The 12361-nt window shown below is 46.6% G+C and overlaps 1 protein-coding gene and 1 long non-coding RNA gene across 5 annotated transcripts in view; one reads left to right on the top strand and one right to left on the bottom strand.

The window, feature by feature from the left end:
- Positions 1-408: 408 nt before the first annotated feature.
- On the bottom strand, positions 409-10924 carry spata17 (spermatogenesis associated 17). Of its 2 annotated transcripts, XM_008310406.3 has the most exons (8): positions 10721-10922; positions 10014-10103; positions 9123-9204; positions 7678-7728; positions 6224-6327; positions 3701-3824; positions 1692-1895; positions 410-715 (listed from the first exon to the last, which is right to left on the bottom strand). In XM_008310406.3, the coding sequence occupies exons 1-8, from the start codon at positions 10789-10791 to the stop codon at positions 542-544; spliced, it is 900 nt and encodes a 299-aa protein (XP_008308628.1). In that variant the 5' UTR covers positions 10792-10922; the 3' UTR covers positions 410-541. The 2 variants fall into 2 exon arrangements, with proteins under 2 accessions (XP_008308629.1, XP_008308628.1); XM_008310407.3 differs by lacking the exon at positions 7678-7728 and having other exon boundaries at positions 409-715; positions 10721-10924.
- A 36-nt stretch (positions 10925-10960) lies between these two features.
- LOC107988571 (uncharacterized) overlaps positions 10961-12361 on the top strand; it is a 10353-nt gene continuing 8952 nt past the window's right edge. For 2 of the 3 annotated variants that reach the window (XR_001760050.1, XR_001760053.1), the window contains exons 1-2: positions 10961-11040; positions 11873-12011. This is a non-coding gene — a long non-coding RNA (uncharacterized LOC107988571). Of the gene's footprint in view, positions 11041-11550; positions 11633-11872; positions 12012-12361 lie in introns of those variants that run through there. The other variant, XR_003049782.1, reaches the window with a different exon arrangement.

Raw genomic sequence — 12361 nt, 5'->3', positions numbered from 1 at the left:
TATGTCTACTGCTGCATTCAATTATATTACTCTAATCCTGTAAACGGGGTCAGAACTTAAAACAATGTCATCAATGTCATTAAAGGCGCACTAGCATCTGGGATTGTAGCGCTGTTTTAGCAGCTAGCATGGTAGCGTGTTTTAGCAGATAGCATGCAGCAAATTAGCTGCATGTTATATAAGTTACGTTAGCATTACGTTAGTGTTAGCTAAACTATTGGCTTTTCTTCTTATTTGGTCTTTACCAGCAGATCTGACAGACTATTGGCTTTTCTTCTTATTTGGTCTGTACCAGCAGATCTGACTGTTGTGAGCTGCATTACTGCCACCTACTGGGTCTATTTTTTAACTAGTAAATATTTCATAAAGAGAAAGTCCTGGAAAACAAGAAAATACAGAGAGAACACATAAAAAATAACCAAAACACATTTATTAAAGTATATAAAACAGGTGACAGTGGTTAGCACCAGTCACCAGACTGTGGCGCTGTTGTGTTGATGGTCACAGGGGTGTAGGCTTGGTTGACTGTTAGAGGAGGTGTTCACTGTCTGACTGTGTTTCGTTCCAACAGTTTGTCACCGTGGAGGTTGACAGATCTATGGAGCTGCAGCTGCCGGGTGGCCTCCTCCAGGTGTGAGTACGAAGACGGCAGACACGTCAGGTGAGGACAGTCCACACACTGCTGCCACACTTCACCAGGTTGTCTGAACACCACCTGAAAACACCGGCACCAGCACACAGAGGAACAGGTTCAGGTCACATGACGACAGAACACAGACACACAAACCCACTCTCACCGCCTGGACCAGGTCAACATGGGGTTCAAAGGTCTTTGGACAGACAGACGGAGACGCGGTTGGTTGTCTCCTCCGTCCATGGAGGTGTTTGATTTGGACAACGTCTGCGGCTGTTTATTTATGTTTGTTTGTTTGTTTTGAAGTTGTTTATCTGTTACAGACTCGGTCAAATGTTGTGGCTTTGTTTGTCGTGACCTTCAGTTGTTGTTGTGTCCCAACACAGAGGAGAAGATGGGGTTGGAGGTGGGAGAGACTGAGGGGCGGGGGGGCAAAGAGCCTGTCCTTGTTCCTATCACCACAGGATCAGTGGTCTGGTCTGACCACAGCCTCAACCTTATCCATCACATTAGATACTTATCACAGGAGGGGAGGGGGCGGGAGGAGGAGGGAGGGGAGGGAGGAGGAGGAACCAGCAGGCTTCCTGTTCTGAACAGGCAGCAGTCCAATCACACACACACACACACGTGTGTGACATCCCAGTCCTACCTGACAGACAAATATATCTACATCATTTCAGAGAAATATATAAACATGTCTTTGCAGCAGTCCAATCACAAACCAGAACCTGAACCAGAACCAGAACCAGAACCAGAACCTGAACCTGAACAAACTGTGGCTGAACCAGAACCAGGGGCAACAACTGAAAATTAAAACAAAACTTTGAACCATGTGACTCTCAGCACAGATGTTAACGTCATCAACTCAAATATATACATATGTTTGTACAGACATATGTTTGAAGTACAGACAGCAGGGGGGTGTCAGCTCCTGGTGTCTGTGCTTCCTTCACCACAGCCCAGTGTTCCGTGGTCTGTCGTGTAGTGAGGACATGAAACCGTGAAGACATGAAGTGTGTGCCGGTTCAACTGCACCGCCTGTCTTTGACCCTCTCACCTGCTGCTTCCTGCTAACAATGGGGGGCAGTGTGGGCCAGGGGGAGGAGGACCGGGGACTCTCAGGGGACACCGGTGTTGTTGGGTCAGGAATGGCCACGAGACCAGTCCTTCCTCTGGTGGGGGGCTGGTACTTGACCTGCCTAAGCAGCAGCTCCGTCTCATGGGGGGCTTGCCTGAAAGGAGAGTTGAAGACCCCTGGACGCTGGAGAGAACGAGAAAGAGAGACAGGGAAAATGAGAGAGAGGGGGGAGGAGGGGGAGGGGTGTGTATGTGTGTGTGTGGGGGGGGTGATGTAAAGTTGTTTAGACTTGGAGCTCAGAGCTGTTTTCAGACATTAGTCCAAGTGAATGTTGGTCATTTATCAAACCCACACCGTCATACGGTTAGCTTAGACTGCTAACAGAACTGTTTTAGCAACAAACACATGTAGCATTAGCGTGAGCAGACTGCTAGGACTTAGCCAGTTAGCAGCCTAATGTAGTGGATTAACATGTCATGTGCTAGTACATATTAGTGACATGTTAGCTTGTTAGCAGTGTGATACATGTAGCACTGTGCTAGTGAGTAGTACGTCAGAGAGAGGACACCCAGAGAGACAGTGTGGTTCCAGTCACATGACGTAGATAGTGCTGTGTGAGAGGACACAGTCTCATTGGTCCACATGGTCTGACGTGGTCACATGACCTCTGGAGAAGAGTCGAACGAAGTAACGTTCTCCTGAGGAGAGATGTTCACAGTAGAACGACAACAACACAGAGAACCAGATCTTCATCCTTCAGAAAAGAAGATTCTAGTCTTTAATCTACCACACAGCAGGCAGAGGACAGGGACACACACACACACACACACACACACACACCAAAAGTAGCCTAGCTGTGGGAAGAGCAATGATGTTGACCCCGGAACAAACCTGCTCTGTCTCACTGTCTCACTGTCTCACTGTCTCACTGCAACTTCAGGCCTTTTAGTAAGCTCTCTCTCTTTCTCTCTCTCTCTGTGTGTGTGTGTGTGTGTGTGTGTGCATGGGCCAACTCTGCGAAGTCAGGAAGGATGAACTGTGTGGGAGAACCATCTATTCACTGTTGACAAGGTCAGAGCCACAGAGAGAGATTCCCTGGGATAGGTAGACAAAGAGGAAGGTAGAGATAGGAGACGGACAAAGGACGGAGACGAGGAAGACGAAGAAGGAAAAACCAACACCACCTGAACCAGCTGGTGTTGGTTTTCTTTTGATGACTTGACAAAATGTTTACTTTATAAACATATATATACGGATGAGAATGTTTTGTGACCATGGAAGAACATGAAAGTACTGAACGATGACAGAGCTGTTCTGAGCAGTACGAAGGAAAAGAGGGGGGAGAGAGAGAGAGAGAGAGAGAGAGGGTGGTGCTGAATCAACACTGACCAGTGTGCTTTGTCTTCATTATGATCACAGTAGGAAGTCTCTCTCCCGCTCTCTCTCTCTCACACACACACATACCTGTGCCAGGGGGAAGCACTAAAAGAATCCACTCAGCACATCAGCGACATGAAGACACACACACACACACACACACACACACACACGTTGACAATGGTCCTCCTTCTGAGAAAGTATTTAAAACTAATTGTTCCAATTGTTCCTGGTAAAGTAAAAGAACAGGTCAGAGTGTGTTGGACTGAGAGTTCTATAAGAAAACAAATGAGGTCAGAGGTCACGGTACAGGTCAGACCATATTCTCAGGCTGGAGTACTTCAAGTTACTTTAAATGGAACTTTCCATTTAAATCCAGTAAAACGCAGACTGATTTGTATCTAAGGTATTGGGCCATATACCTGCTGACCTTTGACCCAGCACCAGTCTGGGCCTGGTGGTTATACCTGCTGACCTTTGACCCAGCACCGGTCTGGACCTGGTGGTTGTAGACCACCTCTGCTAAAGCTAGTCTAACTGATGTCACAAACTTTGACCGAGGTTGTTCATCCACACTGGGGTCGCGACCCGGGCGGTGGTGTATCACCCACATGCTTGGTGCTGAGGAGGTGGTGCAGGCGGTGGGCTCGGTGGGCGTTGGCCGTCTGCTGTTTTATGACCTCCAGGCAGTCTCTCTGTCTTCTCTGGAGTTCTTCAAGTTCACTCAGCTCCGCCCTGCAGGGACAACAACAGCTTACTGCAGTACTAGTACTACACACCAAGACTGACTAGTGGTCAACAAAGGTAGTGCAGGTGGAACATCAGGAATTAAAGACAAGGACTTGAGGACAGTAATGAGCGTTACTGTAATGTACTGCAGTATATGTACTGCAGTACATATAAGTATAAGACCCCACAAATTCAGATTTCAACACACACACACACAGACGCGTCTCTGTGTGAGGTGTGGACCGGGCTAACGAGGCGGTGTGTCCGGTGTCTTCTCAGGTGGACGTGGATGGACCAACCTTCAGACGTTACAAATCTGTTTGGCTTTTGTCCACTACACAGCAATTAATAACACTGGAGCCGAGAAAGGACGCAAAGGTCAGCAAAGGTCAGCCACCATACACACTCACACACACACACACACACACATACCTGTACATAGCTACAGAGATCACGTCAGTTATTTGGTTGAACATTTGAATTGTAATGAATTCAACATTTTCGCTTCATAAATCAGTCATTAATAGTTCAAGTCCCATCGTTCATACACTGGTGTTTAAAAACATTTTGGGTGAGTGGGTGTTGTTGACCGTTCCAGTTGATTCACTGGTCCAGGTGGACCTGTCTGTTGTCCTGTCTGTAGATCAGCGTCACCTGGTACGTCCAGCTGGGCCACGGGACATTTTGTGTGGCTAACTGACAGGAGCTAACTGGTACATCTGGACCAGGCCGACTGCACCTGATGAGTTTCATTTATCATTTCACATTTCTGACCCCTGGCACCCCCCCGACCCCCCTCCATACACTGACAAATAATAATAACAACTGTTCAAGTTTAACAGTAATAGAACCAAACTGAGTCCAAATGTTCCCTGCAGCTTTTATAATGCAGACACACACACACACACACACACACACACAGACTGAATATAGATGTATCCAATCAGTCTAAAGGAGGAGGTTTGTGTCCACCCAAACTGGATCAGGCTCAGACCTCCTGATTCTCCTCCACAGCTGCTCTTCTTTCATCAACGTCCTTGAGAGCAGCACACACACAAGGATGAAAACAAGACTGGGTGTGTGTGTGTGTGTGTGTGTGTTGGGTTTTAAAAGAAGAGAAGAAAAAGGAAATTGTGTGGTTTCTCAGCAGAACATCTCCAAGTCTATAAATTGTCCCAGGGCTTTGTTTTCCCTCAGTTGTGTTGAAGAAGTTCAAAGATTCTGGAGCAGGAATTATTTATCTGACGGAGCTGCTAATCATCAGCCAGCTGTTTATGGCTGATAGAAGACTAATCCATGCAGTCAATAGTCTGTTGGTGGCAGCAGCAGTGACACCACCCCCCCCCCCGCCCCTTCTCGCCCCACATCAGCCCCATCCCACCAAACTTCAGAACCGTAAGGTTCTCCACCACTGATCTCAACAACTCTGTAGATTTCTACTTCATTTCTGCTTCTTTTTTCCAAACACATCGGTGTAAATGTAAAAAAACAAATCATCCTTCTAACAGTTCTGTCGTTTCACCATGTTCTACATCAGACAGGATAAAAGAACGTTCTCTGTGTCATCGAGGAAAAAACGTCTAATGTACAGTGTTATGACTCACTGACTCTGAATGAATATTTGAATATTCACCCACTGACCATGTTCTAGACTGAGTCACTGACTGAGTCACTGACTGACCAGGGGATCTCACAGAGTCACAGACACAGAGTCACAGACGTACGTGTCTATCGTTCCCAGGCCCGGCCCATAAGTGGGTGTTAAATGGGTCCATTAGTCCAACTGAATAATTGATGCAGCAGGTTGGACACACACACACACACACACACACAGTGTGCTGCTGGATTAGGAAGTGGGCAGTGATCAGGTGGTGTGCAGTCCAGGGGCTTAGCGGCCAACATGAGGAGGAGGTCTAACAGAAATGCTGCTGCTGCTGCTGCTGCTGCTGCTGCTGCTGCTGCTGCGGCGTTAACTGATCACGACCTCAGCAGAACTGAAGAAACATCTCATTAACTGAGGAAGTGTAGGGACCTCATCACCACACCCCCAAATGCTGTGGGGGAGGGCCTCTCTGTGTGTGTGTGTGTACATTAACAGTTTTTATTACGTCACAGCAAATCACTGTAAACCAGTCACTTTGTTCATACTGCAGTATTTCTGAAATACAAGTACACAAAACACTTGAATTTGTGTTTAATTTGGCCCAGAACCTGGTGATTAATGGAGATGAAAACTTTCATCTGGTCCCAGCTCTGATGATCACAGAAAGACATGGCAGGTTTACAGTGAAGTCCAGTGACGGCTGGACAGTGTCCAAGCAGGGACACGGCTGAGTCTTAAACTAGAACCATTCAATATCTATAACTGTGAACTAATCTATAAGTACAAAAAACACACTCTGTACCTGATGAGTTTGTTTTTCCTGGAAACCACCTGCAGGTGTCTCTGGCGTGCGTAGAAGTTGTGGACATATTTCCTTACATAGAAACCTCTCCACCTCTGCTGGATCTGCACCCAACACAAAACATACACAGATTAGAACATGGACTTCAATGTGGACGAGAACTAAAACAGACTTAAACGTAGACTCAAACATGTCCATGTCGTTGTCAGTCCATGTGTTCCAATGTTACAAGACACCTTTGTCCAACTGGACCTGTTTATCTACAGTAAACATGGTCCCATGAAGTGTGGACCTTAAACACCAGGTGACAGTCATGACTGGTCTTTGGACTCAACTCAGGGTGTCTAGTGTTGAAAGGCTGAAGCACCCGGTGACTCAAAGGCAGACTGATGTGTCCCAAGATGGATGATATACAGTGACTCTCACGCCACCTTATGGCAACAACATCTATTGGCACAGTTTTTTAGTTGTTTTTTTTTTATGAATCTGAATTTATCTACAAACCTCCTGACAGTTCAGTGTTTGGTTTTTGACTGGCGTCACGTCAACACTGACGTTGAAGCTGATTGGCTGATTTAAACCCAGTGCCTCCTGACTGCCATAGAAACCATTGTGGGAGCACTTTTTGTTCTGTCCTGGAACCATGGCAGGACAGCCCAAGGTGGAAGCGGCAGCTGTCACCTCCTCATACATTAACTGTATTGGTTCACATTGATTGTGGGGGGAGATGGGGGGGTGGGGGGTGGCTGCAGATGAGCTGGTGCCACGCACCCAGACGCACCAGTGGACTATTTTAATACCAAGGGTGGATGTCCTTCAGACTAATTAGGAGATTACAACAACAGCAGGTAAAATAATCATCAGTGTGAGAAGAGAGCGGAGGGAAAGTCAGGATGGCCAAAAACATCAAAGAGCAAAATGAGAATTAGCATCGATCTGTGGGTCAATAGATAATTTTAAATAAAGTAATTGCCGCCTCCCCAGTTCTTGCTGACCTCTGTTGACTATTGAAATCAATGCTGTTGAATCTAATACAAATGCTGGCTGTGCTGTGTAAACATTGGTTTCCATTATTGCCCTGATACGTTATCCTTTTGAAATTTCCTCATCTGTGATTTGACAACAGGAGGGATAAGGTAGAGTCTGGGCCAGGACCTGAAATGAGTTGTGGGGGCTGCTGCTCCATCTCTCCATCAGTTCGGGGGTCCTTGGTCCGAGGACCCTTGAGGAGCGCTGCAGCTCCACTCTCACCTGCAGGGGGGGTCATGATAGTGCACCACCTTCCTTCAGGAGCAGGGACCTCATTTATGGTGCTTTTGTCTGAGCTCAGACTCCAGATGCTTTAATGTGTTCAACAGCCCCGGGCCCTGCCCCCGGCAGCACTCACACCGAAGCCCCTGCCCCACCACCGCCACCACACATTTGCTAAAACAAGCCACTGTGATCATATTTACCCTGATGGCCATCGCCTCGTAGAAATTCATCTTCATGATAAAATATGCCGCCTGTGAACACAGAGAAATTGGCGTTACCCCTCGTCTCCCGGCCCTCTGATCTGCCCACAGCAGGCATCAAAGATAAAAACCTCTTTATACATAATACATCCAACAGAGACAGCACAGATAGACCAGTGGAAGGGGGTCGGGGGGCGAGGAGGGGAGGAAGGAAAGAAGAGTAAATCAAAAAAAAAAAGGGATGATAAAAGGCGGATGGAGAATGAGAGAGAGAGGGAGAGGGAGAGAGAGGATGAAACTGTCTCTCTTCTCTTCTCACAGCAGCACAGACCAGGGCTGAGAAAATCCATGGTCGTCAAACACTGAGCTAATGGAGATGTATGACGGCCAAACGCTCTCCTCCACATTTTATAATCAATGACAGCGCTGCCAGAAGAGAATAACAAAAGGCCAGAGAATATTTAGTGTGGCTGGGCTTGGAGCTGCCACACACCAAACGCTGGGGGCTTAACACTGGGGGCACATTTGAAGGTGCAAATGGTAGAGCTGGGGGCCATTAAAGGGATTAACATCTGAGTGTGTCTCTTTAATAAAGACAGAGGGAGTGAGGAAGGAGACCGTCACTTCAGTCTGAGGGTCTGGGCCGCCTGGTACACTGGACCAGGCCCACGAGAGAGAGAGGGAGGGAGAGAGAGGGAGAGAGAGAGAGAGAGAGGCGCTCTGAAGGAATCTCTCAGGGCTAATTCCAAAAAGTGCCCCGTGGCAGTGTGAGTGATTCAAACCTGTGTTTGTCTGTTTCCAGAGAGAGGCCAACACTTCCTTCAGCCATGCGTCTGTGTGTGTGTGTGTGCGTGCGTGTGTGTGTGTGCGCTCTGACACATCCCTTATCGTTTATTTGCACCGCCTTCCCTCCCAAAACACCAAAAACCCACACACACAAACACTCCCCCCCCCCGACTCCCCCAGTTCTTGAACGCCTCCCAAACAGTGTGGCTGGCAGTTATGCTTTAACAAACAGTCAATTTGCAGACATGATAAATAGCTTGTTGTGATACGTTTACAAAACTCAATCCAGGGGAAAATGATATGTGAGAGCGCTGGGTATTGGATCTGGTGTCAACAATCTGTTCAATTAAGAAGCAGTTGGGAAGCAATATGCTGGAAATGGGGCCTTGTCTTACCAACACACACACACACACACACACACACAGCAATGCTGCCTAATGTTACATCCTCTCCATAAACATTCCAGCAGCTGCAGTACAGACGCAGTATCTCTATGTCATTGTACCATATTTACTGAGTACTAATTTCCCAGTGTGTACTGCGAGTGAATGCAGTGACTAGTATTTGTGCAGGTCTTCAGGAATACTACCACTGAATTCTAATGCTGGTCATCATATCCTAGTCAATAGCTGTACAGTGTGTCTCTAGCGCCCCCTCACCTTCACCATTTGTCTGAAACGTGCCCTGGCTGTGAAGCCGCGCCACAGCCTCTGGATGATGATGGCGTTCTGGTGCAGATGTCTGTAATGAAGTCACATGATCAGAGCCACGTCTGAGAAACACTTCCTGTTCACAGTGGTACCTGCTCCACTACTACAGTACTACAGTACTACTGCAGTCCTGGTTCAGACTGTGAGTACTCAGTCTACTGTGTCAAAGATTATTTAGAAAATACAAACAAGAATAATTAGTTACAGCGCCTCCTGTGGAGGTGATTTAATTGTATTATTGTCGTCTGTGTCATTAGTTTAAATCAGTGGTTTGTAGCGGACACGCTAACAAACGCTAACACACAGAACGTCTCCGCAGCTCCAGGCGTTCTCCTCCTGTCCTACGTGTGGTTCCTCCTCCCACTGTGTCCCCCGTCTGTGGGTGACATGAATCTGTATTCATCCTCCCACGTACTCTAAATGCAGGTCTAAATCCTGCAGCAGGGAGGCCATCAATTTCTAAAGGCCATTTATATGCCCAGAAAATCAATGCTTAAAGTGAGTGTAGCACAACCTCACAGTGGCACTTAGGCAGCTTAAACTGTTGCTAATTATCCACTTAACGCATTGATCAATTAACTAAAGTAATCTGAATTAACCTACTGTCTGGAACTTTGTCTGCTGACCCTGCACAACGCTGCTGAGGTTACAGGACAGAAAAAGGCCCAGAGATGGCGCCGTTTATTTCAGAGCACACGTCACACTTACTCTCCAGCTCGACTGAAAAGCACTAGGGGTGCTGGGGGAGGAGGTGCTGGGGGAGGAGGTGCTGGGGGTGTCTTATTCTTAAGAACCCAGTCACTAACAGAGACCAGATCTTTAGACCTGGACACAGTCTACCTCAGGTAGGCCTGCACCTTACAGGCTCGGAACCAGCTCTGGATCCGGATCGCTGCCTGGTTCTCCGTCTGCCTGTTCTCATCAGCTTGTCTGGAAGAAAATGACCAAACATTAACATTAGAAGAGTGTTTGAAGAACCCTGAGATAAGTCTCAGATTTTGTTTTTTACATATAACAACCAATAAGATTTTTAGGCTAATCTGAGGAAGTCTCTGGGACCAGCAGCCTGATTGTGCGTCCCTGTTGTAGTCCGCAACCCAGATGTTTGTTTAAAAATACCCAAACACAAATACGTTATTTTCCCCCTTAACGACGCGATATTGACACGACACGTGACATTAAACAGAAACCTGAACCAAAGCAAAACCAACTTCGCGGTGTGTTCACATTTTACTTCAACCATGACAACGACTTTCTGTTAAACCCGCATTTTTTAAAAAACACACACACACAGCTCATGGAGCGATGACAGAATGAGTCAAAGGTTTGACCAGGGGACATAGCTACCGTAAGTCCTTGACAAACGAGCGCGAACTTTCTAAGCTGAACATGTTTCCACATCGATAACGACTCCGTAGCTAGCAGGTTAGTCTACGTTAGCGAGTGTGTGACTTTCTCCGAGTCTTAGAATAATAATATTAATAATAAACTTATAGTAATAATAATAATAATAATAATAATAATAATAAAAGATAAGTGAAACCTACTTCTGCCGGAGTGGAAATTCCTGTCGGAAGTTTCGAGCTCCGTCGCTCACACGCTGCAGAAGTTTGGACATGTCGTCTCCTCCGGTGTTTTACGGCACTTGCTGCTACATTACGACTTTTTCTCTCCGTCTCGTTCCTGCTTCTTTTGCTCCTTGTTCTCCGGTACTACGTCAGTTGAACGCTCTGATCAAAGACAGATGAATCGAACTGTAATTGCTGTCAGTGTCTGCGCCATGCCTTACCGGCCCCCGGCCGGTACTGGGCCGTACTTCAGCGTGTGGCTGGGACCTGGGCCTGGTACCATGTACCAGTGTTACTAAGTAATACACATGTTCATGTTGTTGTTTACCTGAGTGTACCTCCTAGGGGTTGCGGACCACCTGTTAAACTCTCATAATAATGCATTTGATTTTTATAATAAATTACATTTTGACATTTTAATTTATTGATGTATTTTTTTAAATGATTTCCAGGGTTGTCGAATGATTGGATTTCTTTTATCCGATGAGTCACAGTGGACGCTGTGGATCAATGAAGTGATTTGTCAACATTCCTAAGTAGGACAAAAACATTTTAAAAATGTGTTGAAAATCTTAGTCAGGTTAATGTTGACAAAATAATGAATGCAACAAAGGAGTTTATTTTAACAACTTTACTACGTAACAGTTGAAGAAATGAGAAAGAGTTTTGTCCTGACAATCATGTGTCATAACCTGATTGTTATTGTTCTGTTTACATCATAGCATTATTGTTTTTGTCATCATTCATTTGATTTCACTTTTTGCTCCCGTAGCCCTCCCTGCTGCTGCTGCTGCTGCTGCGGCGGCTGCTGCTGCTGCTGCTGCTGCTGCTGCTGCTGCTCGTCTGCCATATTTACTTGTCAAAAGTCTCTGCAGCAGGATAAATGTATCAGTGTGTGTGTGAGTGTGTGTGTGAGTGTAAGTGTGTGTGTGAGTGTAAGTGTGAGTAAGCTCTGCTCAAGAAAACATCAGTCTGGCCACTGATCAGTTGAACAGACTGTCTATAACAGATGAGTCCTTGGAGACAGGATAACAACAAACAGTGAAGGAGTGTTTCCCGTGTGTGTGTGTGTGTTACGTACACACTCAGTGCTTGTAGAGCGTCTTACCCTGTCACTTTGTCTTTCTGCAGGCCAATTTGCCGTCTGAGGACCAGAGTGGTGGCCAAGAGCGGGAGGCAGACGACCACGTCCACCTCAGAGTTATGGCTGGAGGGGTGAACCAGCGTGGCTGGGCTCATCCATCCAGGAGCAGCCACAGAGGCCGCCCTGGTAATTACAGCAGCAATGGTGTGGTGACAATGCTGTGAGTGTGTGAGTGTGTGTGTGTGTGTGTGTGAGAGAGAGAGATATTAGGGGGGAGTGTTGTTTTTGACGTGACTGTAAGGATGAGGTGTCACCAGAGCCGGCCCACAAAGATATGCACTTTTCACTAATGACCCAGTTCTGGACCCAACAAGTCCAAGTCCAAGTCCCATGTCCACTCTGTCTGTCTGTGTAGAACAGGTACCACAGTCCACCGACTCACCCTCCTCACCCTCTACTCTACTCTACTCTACTTTTCACCAATCTGACAATCTGTATATACAATATATATATATAAATATATATTTATATATATA

Source organism: Cynoglossus semilaevis, chromosome 5 (assembly GCF_000523025.1).
Source record: "Cynoglossus semilaevis isolate Cse_v1.0 chromosome 5, Cse_v1.0, whole genome shotgun sequence".
NCBI classification, from domain to species: domain Eukaryota; kingdom Metazoa; phylum Chordata; class Actinopteri; order Pleuronectiformes; family Cynoglossidae; genus Cynoglossus; species Cynoglossus semilaevis.
Note: the sequence above shows the minus strand (reverse complement) of the source record. Positions and strands in the feature narration are given on the sequence as shown.

What these genes read in the sequence shown, in the direction of transcription:
- spata17 (XM_008310406.3), bottom strand. Translation starts at nt 10,791, where the DNA reads ATGTCCAAACTTCTGCAGCGTGTGAGCGACGGAGCTCGAAACTTCCGA. An exon ending in AAGGTGCAGGCCTACCTGAG is followed by an intron (nt 9,205 to 10,013) that starts GTAGACTGTGTC and finishes ACTTCATTACAG; the next exon opens with ACATCTGCACCAGAACGCCA. An exon ending in GTTTCAGACAAATGGTGAAG is followed by an intron (nt 7,729 to 9,122) that starts GTGAGGGGGCGC and finishes CTGTGTTCACAG; the next exon opens with GCGGCATATTTTATCATGAA.